The sequence below is a fragment of the Schistosoma haematobium genome, chromosome 1 (assembly GCF_000699445.3).
Source record: "Schistosoma haematobium chromosome 1, whole genome shotgun sequence".
Classification (NCBI taxonomy): Eukaryota; Metazoa; Platyhelminthes; class Trematoda; order Strigeidida; family Schistosomatidae; genus Schistosoma; species Schistosoma haematobium.
In genome coordinates, this window is record NC_067196.1 from 69,092,206 (window position 1) to 69,106,614 (window position 14,409).

At 31.6% G+C, this 14,409-nt stretch overlaps 1 protein-coding gene across 1 annotated transcript in view; it reads right to left on the reverse strand.

Moving 5' to 3' along the window:
* Positions 1-7,892, reverse strand: part of MS3_00001972 (uncharacterized protein) — a 56,489-nt gene extending 48,597 nt beyond the window's left edge. The window contains exon 1 of the mRNA XM_035733710.2: positions 7,627-7,892. Coding sequence (XP_035587832.2) covers positions 7,627-7,708 — 82 coding nt within the window. The 5' untranslated portion in view covers positions 7,709-7,892. The remainder of the gene's footprint in view (positions 1-7,626) is intronic.
* Positions 7,893-14,409: the final 6,517 nt, after the last annotated feature.

Sequence of the window (14,409 nt, forward strand, 5' to 3'; positions counted from 1 at the left end):
TACTACACATTTCGGTAATGAGAAGGATTCGCAGCGTCACTTGTTTAGTATTGCAGTAATACTCCCTGTAACATAGACTCGATTTCTAATTATTCAGAAATAGATCATGTGAATAATTTTTGCATTATCAGGGTTGGTCACTCGTTTCTGATAGGGAAAGTTTACCAATACTTTAAGTGATAATAAATGAATGAACCTTAATATATTCGTCTCTTGTTTTCTCAAAGAGGCTAATATGCCAACAAATAAAGTGTTTAAGTCTGAGGTTTTCAGTATTCGGCAGTTCAATATGTTGGAAACCTTTCATAATTGCTCTTAAGTACGCAAAGTTAAGGATCATAACTACTCAGTTCTATCAAGTCTAAAACGCGGAAGCCCAAAGATTTGAGCTGATCTATGTTTGTGTTACTTCTGTGTTGATTTCACAATTTGGTAACTTCGAATAAATTTTGAAAACTGAAGATAGTGTATACCTTATAATCAGGTACTTGGGTTTGAGAACCTATTTAAAGGTGTTAAATATCAGTTAGTTTATCATTTGAGATATTACTATCCGTTTTAATTTCATTAACTTGACATTTAACTTCAAAATGCAATTACCTGATTAGTATGTGACGGTTTAAAGATTACTGATAAAAAATATTATGCAAGGATAGTAAATTTTAAAATGGTGAAAGAAGTCTAAAGCTCCACAAACTGATAAAACGTGAATTAGTGCTTTATTTCTATGATCATTTCCTCTGAGACCGCAAGTTATTTCCTGCTAGTGTATCAAGTGACAAAAATTCGACCATCTCAATTTGTAACTTATTAAGTATTTTGAAAATGCAATTAGTAAAAGTGTATGTCAAACCAGCATACAATTTGTGCTTAGACGTTGTAATAAAAACAAAGATCATAACTTTACTGTTTAAGTATTATTATCATTATCAATATTGTCTCATGTTGATAGCATAAACTGTGAATAAAAATTGTAGAAATCTATAAGCCAGCTAATTATATGGTCTTAACTTGAACTAAAAATAAAGTAGAATTTCTTTTCAAATTAAAGTAGTCGCCAATTACATTCGTTCACGGATTCTATTTCAGTGTGTGAGTTCAAATATTTGTAGAAACTTTCAGGAGTTCTTGTACGAAGCCGTGGACAGTGAAGCTAAAATGTGTTGGGTATGGGGAGGGTACCCACTGAAGAGAATGATAGATGGTCGAGAAATAAAGCGGGTTGATTGAAGTTAGACTTGTACACATATAGATCCCGGCTCAGTGGTCTAAAGGTTAAGTGTTTGTCCATGGGACTGTATGTCCTGAATTCGATTCCTATGTGCAGAGTTACGGATGTGCACTATTAACGAGTCTTATACTATTGTAGTGTGTGCTACTTATATCGACATAAGTAGTATATGACGTTAGTCAGAAAAAGAATGTCTAGCAGCAGAGAGACAAGAGGATCGAACAATAAAGAATGGGAACAGAATGCAATTTGTATGAAAATGCAAGAACAATGAAGTCTGGGTCAATTTGAGACAACTGATGGTCATTTTGCAAATTGAGCATTCACTATATGGTTTTTAGACTTTATTAACAAGTTCTGTAATTTCCTGTCAAATACATTCGTTTTTCCCCACTGGTGTTCTGTTCACTTCATTATGACTAGATGGCTGTTCACTGCTCCTTTGATGGTTTCCCAGCTTGGGTCGGTTTTTGGAAAATAGTCGGTCCTGTTTTAACATACGTTTAAAACGAAGATTTCAAACTCCCAACTAGCTTCGATGTTACACTGTACATCGGATATCAACCTGGTTGGCTTTATGTAAAATGTAATTATAGACCAAGTATTCTCCTTGTAATAACTAAGAGATAGGGTTTTCATATAATCAACAAATAATATTATGCGGTACACAGCTTTACTAAATCATTTATCTGATAATCTATGATATTAGTAACAATTACCAAGAATCCTCTTTCTATAACGTAGGAATTTGTATAATAGGTGGAATAAATCGAAGCAATCCAAAAACTATGCAGATATGCTAATATTAATTAAAACTCATTCAAGCATATAAATAACGGGCTAATTCAAACCCTGTAAGATAAAATCATGAGCTCCTGCCCGCTGACTAACTTGTCAGAAAACATTAAAGAGTCCCTGTGAGACGTTATTTGAATTAACCTTCAATTAAGTATAGTTAAGCCAGAAATGCACTCTGTTCAAATGACTTTGACCAAACTCGGTCAGTATTTGTAGTGAATGAAGTAATATTGACAAAATAACACATTCAGAACATGTTTTGGTTTAATTCGATTTACTCGTATTGTAAAACAGAATTTGCGACTGAACTTAATCCTGACTTAGAAATATAATTCATATATCTTTTGTGCACTCAAGATTTGTATTGAAGAAATATTTCCAAACAATGTTTCAATAACTCTTAGTTTACGATGAACCAAATAAATAAATTTTGTTTGCGGTACTGTGGTATTTTAGGAAAAAGTTCGCTGTTTTCTTATTCGGTTTTTCTGTTATTTGTAAATGTAACATCATGCTTAGTTAAATTCATTTGATAATGTTTATTTGAATCTTCCCATTGATGTTTAGGACTGCGAGTGATCAGTCTCTTGTTGGAATATTGCATCCTATGCGGATTGCCTTGATATTGCTTTAAGTAGCGAGCATTATAGGCAAAGACGAGTAGCGGCTAGCAGTGAAGTCCAGGACGCACGTTTCCTCCTATTTAGGACTTGTCAGCCGGATGTGCCTGCATCCCAGAGTTGATGTTCATATAAGACCAACTGCGCGTCCTGGATTCCACTGCTAGTCCCCATGCATTTTTACTTATAATACTCGCGACTTAAGGCAATATCGAGGCAGTCCACAGAGAATACACATATGGCAAAATGAGACTGATCAATCGCAGTCCTAAATAACAATTGGAAGATACAAGCAAGCAATACCAAGTGAATTAAGCGAATATATATTACAAGTCGTCCGTATAGACAAGAGTGAGTTATTTATGTGTAAAAAACAGACATATATAGCTTATTTTTTCCCATGATGAGGATAGTTCTATTTCGCTTTCAGTCACTTACGTTATATATATATTTCGAACCTTAACTCGGACACGGTTTTATGTTTACATAATTCTCTTCCCTTTTTCTCTAAAAAAATTATTAATTCTCTTATTTTTAAAATTCACCTAACTCCCGATTTCATGGATTGATCGTCATCACCCTTAATTAGATATTAGATATTATTGTCATTTATGATCTATTTAAATGATCGAGAAATTGAATTTGTTTCAATATGTCTATTTATTACTAAGAGAACTAAAAGGTAAGCTATTTAAAATCCTTTAGACTTCTCTATATTTCGATAGATCAAGATTACGATATTTTATTAGTTCAGTTAATATTGATTATTGCTGTCTACATGAATATCAATGATGTATCTTCTTTTAAATCACCCCCACGTAGATATAAACAAGTTTTTAAAAAATTATCCCATTAAACAGATTGAAACCAAATAGTTTTATAATCAAAATATATCATAACTGAATTGTAGATACTTCATGAAACACATAAGTTTAAGGCATCATGCATCAAATGGTTGTTGGAAAAAGAATAATTTAATCAAATAATTTTAAGTGTGATATTTGTGGGCGTTCTTAATAATACTGTGGTATGTGCTACTGATGTCGACAGACATAAGTAGTGTGTATAATCAATCAAAAATGAAAGATCTGGCGTCAGAAGATCAAAGAAAAGAAAACGAGAACACAAAATGATTGGTGTAGAAACGAAAGAACAATGAAGTCTGAAGCGATTGATTAACTTATTGCAAATGAAGTATTTACTCTATGTTTCTCAGATTTTACTTAGAGATTCTGTAATTTTGTATTGAAATACATTCGGTTGTTCCAACCCGTATTCTCGTTCACTACTATACTAACAGATGGGATTCATTTCAGTCAACAGACGCTTATGACATAAGCATAAAATAAATGTTTTAGATTCTTTTTTTATTTAATACAAACAAAGGAACCTGAAAACATTTACGATGCTTAAATATTTTAGTAGTACTAAGCATGAGGGATATCCTTCTCAATAAATTCACTTCAGGTTTTCTAGTTTTACATTCAATTTAATCATTCAAAATTATGTACAGAAAGTCTCCTTTGTGATGAAATCATTAACTAAAGCTGAATATTATCAGAAGGCGTTTTGTGGAGATTTTAGAAATTTCACTGGTTGAGATTATTCAGCTTTACTGATTGAAATAATGAGTCACTTGAAGCTAGACCATCATGGAAAATCTGGAACCATTGGATGACTTTCTTCCTAGCATGAGACTCCTCAGCAGTGCGCATCCACGATCCCGCAACCCAAGAGATTCCAACACAGGACCTATCAGTATCATGCGCGAGCGCTTAACCATTAGACCACTGAACTGGCCGGCATCCAACGGTATTAATGTCTAACTTCAACCAATCTACGAAATTGCGCCACCGTACACCATTGTCTTCAGTGAGTTACCATCTCACAACAGACCTGGTTGAACTCCACTGGTGACGGCTTCTCACTAGAACTCCAGGAGTATCTCTTGAAGTCAGTCACTAGTGAGTAGATGGTTAAGCGCCTAGCGCGAGACTGATAGGTCCTGTGTTCGAATCTCGTGGGGTGCGGGATCGTGGATTCGCATTGCTGAGGAGTCCCATACTAGGACGAAATAGTCATCCAATACTTCCAGGTTTGCCATGGTGATCTAGCTTCGATTGACTCATGATTTCAATCAGTAAAGCTGAATAATCTTAATTATAATGAGTTCATAAATAATTGGATGATAATTAATATAAGTAAATGATATTGTTAAGAAGAAGGTTTTCTTCACTTAATTATTTTTCTTTTCTTCAATTAAAAATGAATTGTCAGTTTAAATTTGTAACCGTAGAATCCAAAGAGATCTCTTTTTAAAAAAAAGTATATTAAAGCATATTTAAATACACAGTGTTTTAATAAGCAAGAAAAGAAGTGATATTATCTAATTAGAAATAGATTTATCTGCGAAACTAGTGTTAGTATTATTATTAAGTTACTATACATACATACAGATTACATTCAGTTCTACAGACGATTTAGATAATAAGAAAAATAACAAATCAATTTCATCGTCTAAGAGTGAAACGCCCTACTTTCCTATGTTTTTTTTCACCTAGATAAAGAAAAAATTAAATCATAATGTTTATAATAAATCAAACTTCTTTATTATATACGTTTACAGCTTCCCTAAAATCTTAAGTAGATTATTAATTACAAAAAATAACTATTCTTTTAAAACAAAAAGGATCATTATAGAAAGATTATGATATTCAGTTGAATGTATTCTGATGGTCCTATACTATATAAATACTTTTTTTTTCGATTACTGGGGAAGTCTACACAATGTTTGTCTCTTTTTTAATATAAGGTCAACTTTTGTATAATGTTAACTGTATTGTATCATTCATAATCTCAAAATGTAAAAATATATCAACTTTTTGTTGTAATGAATTAACAAGTTAATCTAAGGTAGACTACCTTCGAAAGTCTGAACTCACTGGATGTCCTTTTTGTCCTAGTGTGGGACTCCTCGGAAATATGTACCCACGATCCTTTAAGTAGGACTCGAACTTAAGACCTTTAGTGTCGGAATCACGGATGTGCACTGCTGAGTTCTATACAAGGATAAAACTGCCGTCCAATGTTTCCAGGTTTTCAGTGGTAGCCTAGGTTCGATTGACTCATGAATTCAAATTTGGAAATACTACAGTCTCCGCAAATCCCCAAAATTGTAATGAGTTCATTAAAAGTGTTGCATTTTTCTAACGGAAATTAACATTTGACATGTTTTTAGAAAACGTTTCTTGAATAATAATAAACTAACAGTATTTAGCTGGGCATCAATCGACAAATAGTTAATCGTATGTTGAAATATATGTTCATTTTATCATATTGTTTATTGTTATTATTATTATTACAATTACATTTTTCGTCTATCAATTTGTGCTTATTGATTATCACTACTAGCATTATTTACTCCGTAATAATCATTAACTCACAAATTGACGTGATTGTCGTGATATGTCCTAATATACATGCAAATATTACTGTATATTGGAGAGAACCCAAAAGGTCTAATTTGAAACAATACTGTTCACTTAAACATGTCGCTCTACTTTGCATATAAATTAAGTTCATTATCTTATTTCCAGTGAGTTTATAAGATGGATCTAACGAAACTCATATTATATTCAAAACCAAAGCAATATCCGAAATATCTTAAATGTATTATTTATACTAGGCATTTACGATATGTTATTACACGTTTTAAGGTCACATAAATTGGGTTGTGTGTTTGTCACATAAAAGAGAGTAAACTTGTTTATAAATAAAGTAATAGAAGGATTTGTCAAGGCCTCAAATCCAGAAATAAATGTGTCTATATTTTAAAAACACCAATTTTATTGATCAAAATAGTAACTTTCAAAATGTTTTTATTTTAAAGTTGATTGATAAACCATGGAAAAATTGGTAAAATTTCAACTATTTAATTCTACGAGGTAACATTGCTAATTACAATCATTAGAGATAATGAGATATATAAACATAAAAGCACCTGATGAAGCCTGACCATTTAGAGCGGAAAACAAAATGTGATGTAAAATCAATTTTATTTTGAAGCAATTAGTCCCTTTGATAAATTTCGATAGTGTAATAAAAAGACGAATATTATCAGAACTATGTGATATATTAGCTCAATGCATTTCGAACAGTCTGATTACACATATACTTAAGAACATTTGTATATAAAAATAAAAGGTCAGCTGGACTGAAAATTGGGGGTAAGAGGAGACAAGGATAATAAAGAAAATATTGTGAAAATAATTTGGAATCTCATCACTCTGGATAATAAGATAATATTACCACGGTAGGTTTGAGGTGTGAACAAACCATTTTTGAATACACAAAGGAGGTTTGTATTTTCGTTAATGATTTGAAAATAATACTTATGGATTCCTATATATGTTAAACTATGTATAATTTGATCTAGTTCCTTCCTACTCTTTTGTTAAAAACATAAACGTACATTCACGGCAGTTTTTCGAAGCAATACGTTAAATGTATGGTGTAATTAGGTATTTTTGGAGATATTTACATGGGAAATGAAAGTTTTAAACGTAGTGTTAATGTACAACAATACTGATTCATAATATAAAATATAAAGCCACAAAGAACACACTGATTTTCAATAATTTCTGAGCTGTGCTCAAACGACGATATAAGTTATCGTCAAGACAGTACTTTATAGGTAAATTATCATGCATATGATGTAATGGTAAATAATCTCAAACTACTGAAATATTGAGAATATCTCTACTTAATAGTGCGAAGTATCTGAATAAATTTTACTTAACTGTTCATAAAAGTTTTAAATTGTATTCCTTCTTTAAATTATCTCCTTTCTTTACTTAGCCTGATTTGACTAGACAAAAGTACTTCTATATAAACTTAGCCATACAAGAGTTATATTACATATAAAATATTAAGCCTAGTTTAATATTAGTTTATGTTAAGTAAAATTCTAAAACTTACGTGGTGTACTAAATCGTCTTAAGACTGTTTCAAGAAATATATTTTGTGGAGCTACTAATCCTCTACGTGAACCAGCCATCATATATGAAATAAAAGTAAAAACGAGCTTTTCTCATTTGCTTATTTTAAATATACTCAAAATAGGTAATCTGAAGTTGTTACATATCCATTTGTTAATAAATTCAGAGTTCATAACATTAGTTATAAGAATAATATGAACTCAAAAGAAGTTAAATTATTCCTGAATAATGCAAAGTATATTAAATGTTAATTCACTTGTTATATATTCATCGTATTTCGCAGAAATTTAAATCATTCTGTTTCTGTCATTTGATTGGTCAATGTAATGCTACCACATCTTGATTTGATTGGTTAGTTATTATAATCGGTTTACTAAAAACAAATTTTAGATGTAAGACATACAGATAGTATGAAGAAACTTAAACAAGAGACAGTTTTAAACAATATTAAGGACATTAACTCAAGATAATATATATTGTAGAAAAATATTATTGCTTAGCAACCTTCTTTATGTATAAACATAAGTTGTCTTTAGGCAAATTTTACGTTTTAACAATTAATAGTGGAACACAAGCTGACAGTTGAGAAATCAGAAGAGTAATTTTTTTAATAAATGTTAATGATCTATAATCAAATATTAGATGCTTTTGAAGAGCACTTTTATGATAGAAATTATTAATTATTTTAAAAATAAAAACAAAGAAACACCAATAATATTAAGTTTTATTTCATGATCAAAGTCATTACTATAATATTCAACAATTTCCATTACTCTTATACTGAACGTCAGAAATATCAATGGTAAACCTTAAGAAGGTGATGTTTCGTAATGGATTTAAGTGTCTAGGGTCAAGAAGTCTGAATTCCAACTACCAGGTCAGCAGTTCGAACCCAGTACTTATACTCATAGTATTATTAACTGTTTTCAAATTATCTATGATTCGATTCTGTGAGAATGTGTTATTAAACCAAGTACCAACCTTTGAGATTTAGAAAAATAACAGTAGCAAGAAAATCTAACTTAAAAGTATTCAGAGAATATTTTACAGAAGCTTAGTTTATGATAACAACTCCAATTCATTCATTTCACATGATTATCATTTGCTGTAGAAAAGCGCTGTACTTAAATTAAGCTTCATTATTCAACCCTAATGGGGGAGGGTAAAGAAACATTGAAACTACTTAAATTACAGTTACTAAGATTACTTTTTTTAGTTTATTCTTTTTTATACAATAACGTAATTTGCAGTTCAAATGAAAATGACTATCTACATTAAGTATGATCAATAATTCTATTAACAATTAAAAATAATAAATAATTTCAATAGTTGAAATCATGAGTCAATTGAAGCTAGACCACCATGGAAAACCCGGAAGCACTGGACTGAAATCTCCGCAAAACCCCTTGTGACAATAACCATCTGCTCAATAGTGACTAACTTCAAGACGCATTTCCTGGAGTTCTAGTGAGAAAGCGTTACCAGTGGAGGTCAACCAGGTCTGTTGTGAGATGGCAACTCACTGAAGACAATGGTGTACGGTGGAGCGATTTCATGGATTGGTTGAAGTTAGACACTAACACCGTTGGATGCCGGCCAGCTCAGTGGTCTAGTTGGTTAAGCGCCTGGTGCGATACTGATAAGTCCTATGTTCGAATCTCGTGGGGTGCGGGATCGTGGATGCGCATTGCTAAGGAGTCCCATACTAGGACGAAACGGTCTTCTAATGCTTCCAGGTTTTCCATGATGGTCTAGTTTCAATTGACTCATAATTTCAACTACTGAAATTTCTAAACTCTCCACAAAACCTCTCCTGATAATAATAAATAAATTGGCATAAATCGATATATTTTAGTGAAAAAAACAATTAAATGTATGATTACACAATTTAATAAAATGTTCATAAACAAATTACAAAATGAATAGACCAATTAAATTAATCAATGACACTTAATTGTAATAATAATTTTCTCTTAAAAGTAGATTTATTGAACGATTAAAAGTGGGGAAATTCTTCAAACTATTGATTAAAAAAATATGTAATTATTATTATTAAAAAAAGGAATAAAATCAATTTAATGAAGGAAATTTTCACTTTAATCATGTCATTTATTAAGGTTTTACAATTGAATTTATAATTAGTTTAAATATTAGTGGTTTATAGTAAGATAGAAATTACTACATTATTAATAATGACTTCAAATGTTCAATAACGTTTTCAGTTAATAAATAAAGTTAATTTATATTCGAAAGGTAAGAAAAGTGAAAACAATACCTGAAAGAGATATATGAAAGATAATTATCCACATAACAACCGTTGAGATTAGATGATGGTTGAAGGTAGTCGATAGCATTCGATCTGCACTAATAAGGACTAGACAAGGATGACATTGATCGCCACCCAGTAATCAATTAATTGTGATTACATCTCAGTCCTACAGGAGGTCAGTTGTGGCTCAGATAGCTCAGTGGTAACGTCTCTGACTGTGGGGCTGCGTGACACGAGATCGAATCCGCCAGGGAACACCAGTTCCCTCAAGATTACAGGTACACCTTGCTGACGAGTTCCAAGTAGCACGAAACCCGGGTCCAGGGTTTCCTGTCGACTACCTCCAACCACCACCTAATCTCAGTATATAGTGCCCACAATGTCGAGTCACCTAGACTGGTGGTCACATCGCAACATGGTCGATAGCATTCGATCTGCACCAATAAGGACTAGACACGCATGACATTGATCGCCACCCACTGATCAATCAATTGTGACTACTTAACAACTATAAACATGAGATGAACATGTATCCAAAACAACTCACAAAATAGGGTGTTAAGACCATAGTAAATTAAAGGATTGATTATACTTTTAATGAACATTAATTCCAGGCTTGAAATGGTTAATTAACAGACCCTCCACTATGCAAACATCTACCTGTAGGCAAGTTCGTCTTATGTAGTCAATAATTTTAAACGAAAGTTCTGGTAACGATAGGTGACCAGACGACCAAAAGTTTACCATTAGAGTTGTCGATTGATATATAGTCACCTTTCAATGACCATGTTGGGCAATAGATAACGTAGTATAAACTTGTGTTTTAATCCAAGTTACTTCATAGCTTATGTCAATATAACGAAGGGAAAATCTTAACAATCTGGGAGTCAGACAAAAACGGCGATGAAGGGAAGTTAAAGCTGAAGAGGAGAAGACTAGTCACTGAGTTGTAACCAATGTCATGTTTATTCAGTTCCTATCTCTGTACACCTCGAGGTGTACAGAACAAGCTGCGAAACGCATATGGAGAAAGTCGAACACTTCACTTCTATCTGAAGTTTGTGCTGATGATGTCGTTCAGAAGAACGATGAAAGCTCCACGACCAAATCATCTAGCTCAGAGAACAGAACTACATCCAAATTGTTTGAGTATCCATTTCAGGAAAAGAAAATTTTATCTAGACACTTTTCAAGGGTTTTAACGAAAATCAAACTGTTAAGAATCAATAAAAAGGAATCTGCACAAAATTCTCAACTATGAAAATATCATATAAGCGAATGAATTTGAGATATATGGTCAACACGGCATTATAAATATGATTAACGAGTTAGAGTTAGGTCAACTTTCAAACGCTAATGAAAAGAATAACAATTCATTCTTATTATATGTTTACTTCAATATAAATCTCCAGAAAATTCAGTCGTACAAAATAACACGTAAAGACATTCATATCTTTAGCATAACTCACTTTTTCCGACAATTTCGATGTCGGAAACAGGTTCGATGGATTGAGACTCAGTGATTCTAGTAAAATATTCTATTAACTAAGTAAAACCAAGTTTTTTCTTGAGAATATATTTGATAAGTCCAAATTCAACAAAAGATTACATTTCAAAAATGCCACAATTAGGAATGAACAGTTTGTTAAAACAAGGCCAGAACTATAAATACGGTAAACTAATATGAATTCATTTTATTTCTTAATTCCTCCTTAGTTGCTAACACCCACATTTGTATTAAAATATAATATAACGTTGAATAACAGAGATCAGTAACTGAGGAAATTGGACTGACAACAATTACCGATATTATTACCAATATTATATATACTAACCAGTACATTCATTTATGATTTCTAATCACCTAGTTATTAAATTCCTGTGAACTCTCCAAAACTTTTACAAACATTATGCAGTCTTACCAATTTTTGAATACCAGACAATTCCTATCTCATCCATTGTATGCCTTCGATATCTATTTTCAAATTAACTTACACATTCCTACATTCTTGTATACTATATATATTGGATGATGGAAAATCATAGATGAATGTACTGGTTAGTATATATAATATTGGTAATAATATCGATAATCGTTATTATTCCAATTTTCTCAGTTACTGATCTCTACTATTCAACATTATGTTATATTTTAATACAAATGTGATTGTTAGCAACTGAGGCGAAATCACGAAATGAAATGAATTCATAACATTTTGCCATATTTATTATTTCTGAAACTTTAAATTCATGAAGGTAGAAAATTGTTTGAAATTTAAAAACGTTTTAATGATAAAACTGTCACGGTTGATACAAAATGTCTGAATACCGAAAGTTTGAATTGAACTAATGGAAACATTTTCAACAGACTTATTCGCATTCTATTAAATTCGAAATTGAGAGAAGTTTAGTCTTTTGAATATATTCATTATCAAGCTATACAATCGTATACCTCCGTTAGCAGAGAATAATTGTTATGAATCTCTTAGAAATTTGGACGTTTTTCAATAAAAATAATTTTATTCTACATGCAGAACTCCATCTAAAGAAAGCAGAAATGCTAAACAATCTGGAACATATTTCATGGAAAATCATCAGAGCTTCATAAAATGTATCTACAATGTAATTGTTATGACCTTGAATCGCTTTTACCCCGTGATACTTGTTATGACTTCACCTTGATCTGTCTAGTCTAAATTATGACCTTGACGCGTTAGGCTGAATGGCTTAACCTTGAGTCTAATACGCGTGAGTTCGAGATGGGGTAGAGAGAACTATTCTAAATCCTGATTGGTTGGCAAGCGCGCAAGTGAAAGAAGACAAGACAGTTGGAACACTGAACTCTGGATTCTCTGAATTCGGATTAATACAAAAATGTACATGAATAAATAAGTGAATATCTTGACCACGACGTACGATAATTTGGAAAAATACAGTTATACCCGAAACAGGGAATTAGGGTAGAAAATATAGTGCAAAATATTATGTTTAAATTACAATATTTTCGGAACAAAAAAAGGTATGCTAGTGAATGATACATAGAACGAAAGCTCGTGTTATGTAGAATAAGATAGGGACAAAAATAAATATGTGTTTTACAGGGTTTGAATGAAATGCAATAACGTCCAAAGAAAATAGCTTTCGTAATTGTCTGGGCTTCTTAATTCCCCGTTCATAACAGTAATAATGTGTCCTTTCTTCAGGAAATAACTGTACAATACTATACTGTCTTAATATTTTATTAGGGGGATTTTTAACGTCTTGACATTGTATATTCAGTTAATCGAATATATATTTATAATTGGGGTACAAAACCTGTACTTTAACTGAAAGCAGAAAAATTCTACTTTATGGTTTTATTTAATACATATCCTGTTCCAAATTATATCTTTAACATTAAAGTGTCGCGTTAACATTACTAATAAACGCATAGTTCAATTTGTAACAACAGAGATGTTTTGATGTTAGTTGGTAGATGATCATAGCTGTGCGTACCAAAACAAACAAATGAACACAAATCTCTTGATAACTTGACAAATAATGGTGTGATAGGGTATTAAGTCGTTAATAATATTTCTTTGTCATGTTTAATTCTTTAAATTATATTTTTAAAAGTACATCTTGAAGCTTCAATTCAGTGTGATTTAAGTTCGTGACACCACAAATTAGTAACGTTTAAACGTCGATATTGCATATTTCCATTTTATAATGTTTATGACGTAATGACAATATCGAGGCAATACTCACATGATGCAAATATTCCAAAAAAAAAGAAAGATCAATCACAGCTCTAAACACCATTTGGTACATTCAAATAACCAATATAAATGAATTAACATTTTACAAGCATTCCTCAAACCAGTGATTATCACTAGTTACATGGTAACACGATGGCGTTTGAGGTGAACGTCATTGAGTCACTATATTAACTCCAAGATTCAGTTTTGTTCAGTTTATAAGTCTCAAATAGGATGATACGCGAATCCTGAACTCCATTTCTAGTCACCATCTATCTCTGCCTATAATTTTCCATCCTACTCTTCTACAACTTTTTATGACTGTTATCCAAATGTCATTATGATGTCTACGTTTTTAATTTTTTTTCATATCTATCACGTCTATCACATTCGTGGCTCGTAAAGCATATCCATCCTCCCATTGTTTTTAATATCTACATCATTACACAACCTTATTTTAATACTTGACATATCAGATCAATTCATTATGTAATCGCTTTCTACTCTTCTAAAAACTCGTATATTTATTAAAACACTATAATCACTAATATACACCTTTAGTAAGTGATCTGTCTATAGTTTCACTGTCTATTGTATTTTTTGACATGATAATCTTGAAAAAGATGACAACATGATTATTTCACTTTAATTTCATAGTAGTTACTTTGGGAAAACATAACTAGAAACTATATTAACTGCTTTTACCGCAACATACTTTTACGAACAATTTTTTTTATATAATATACTCTATTTCGTT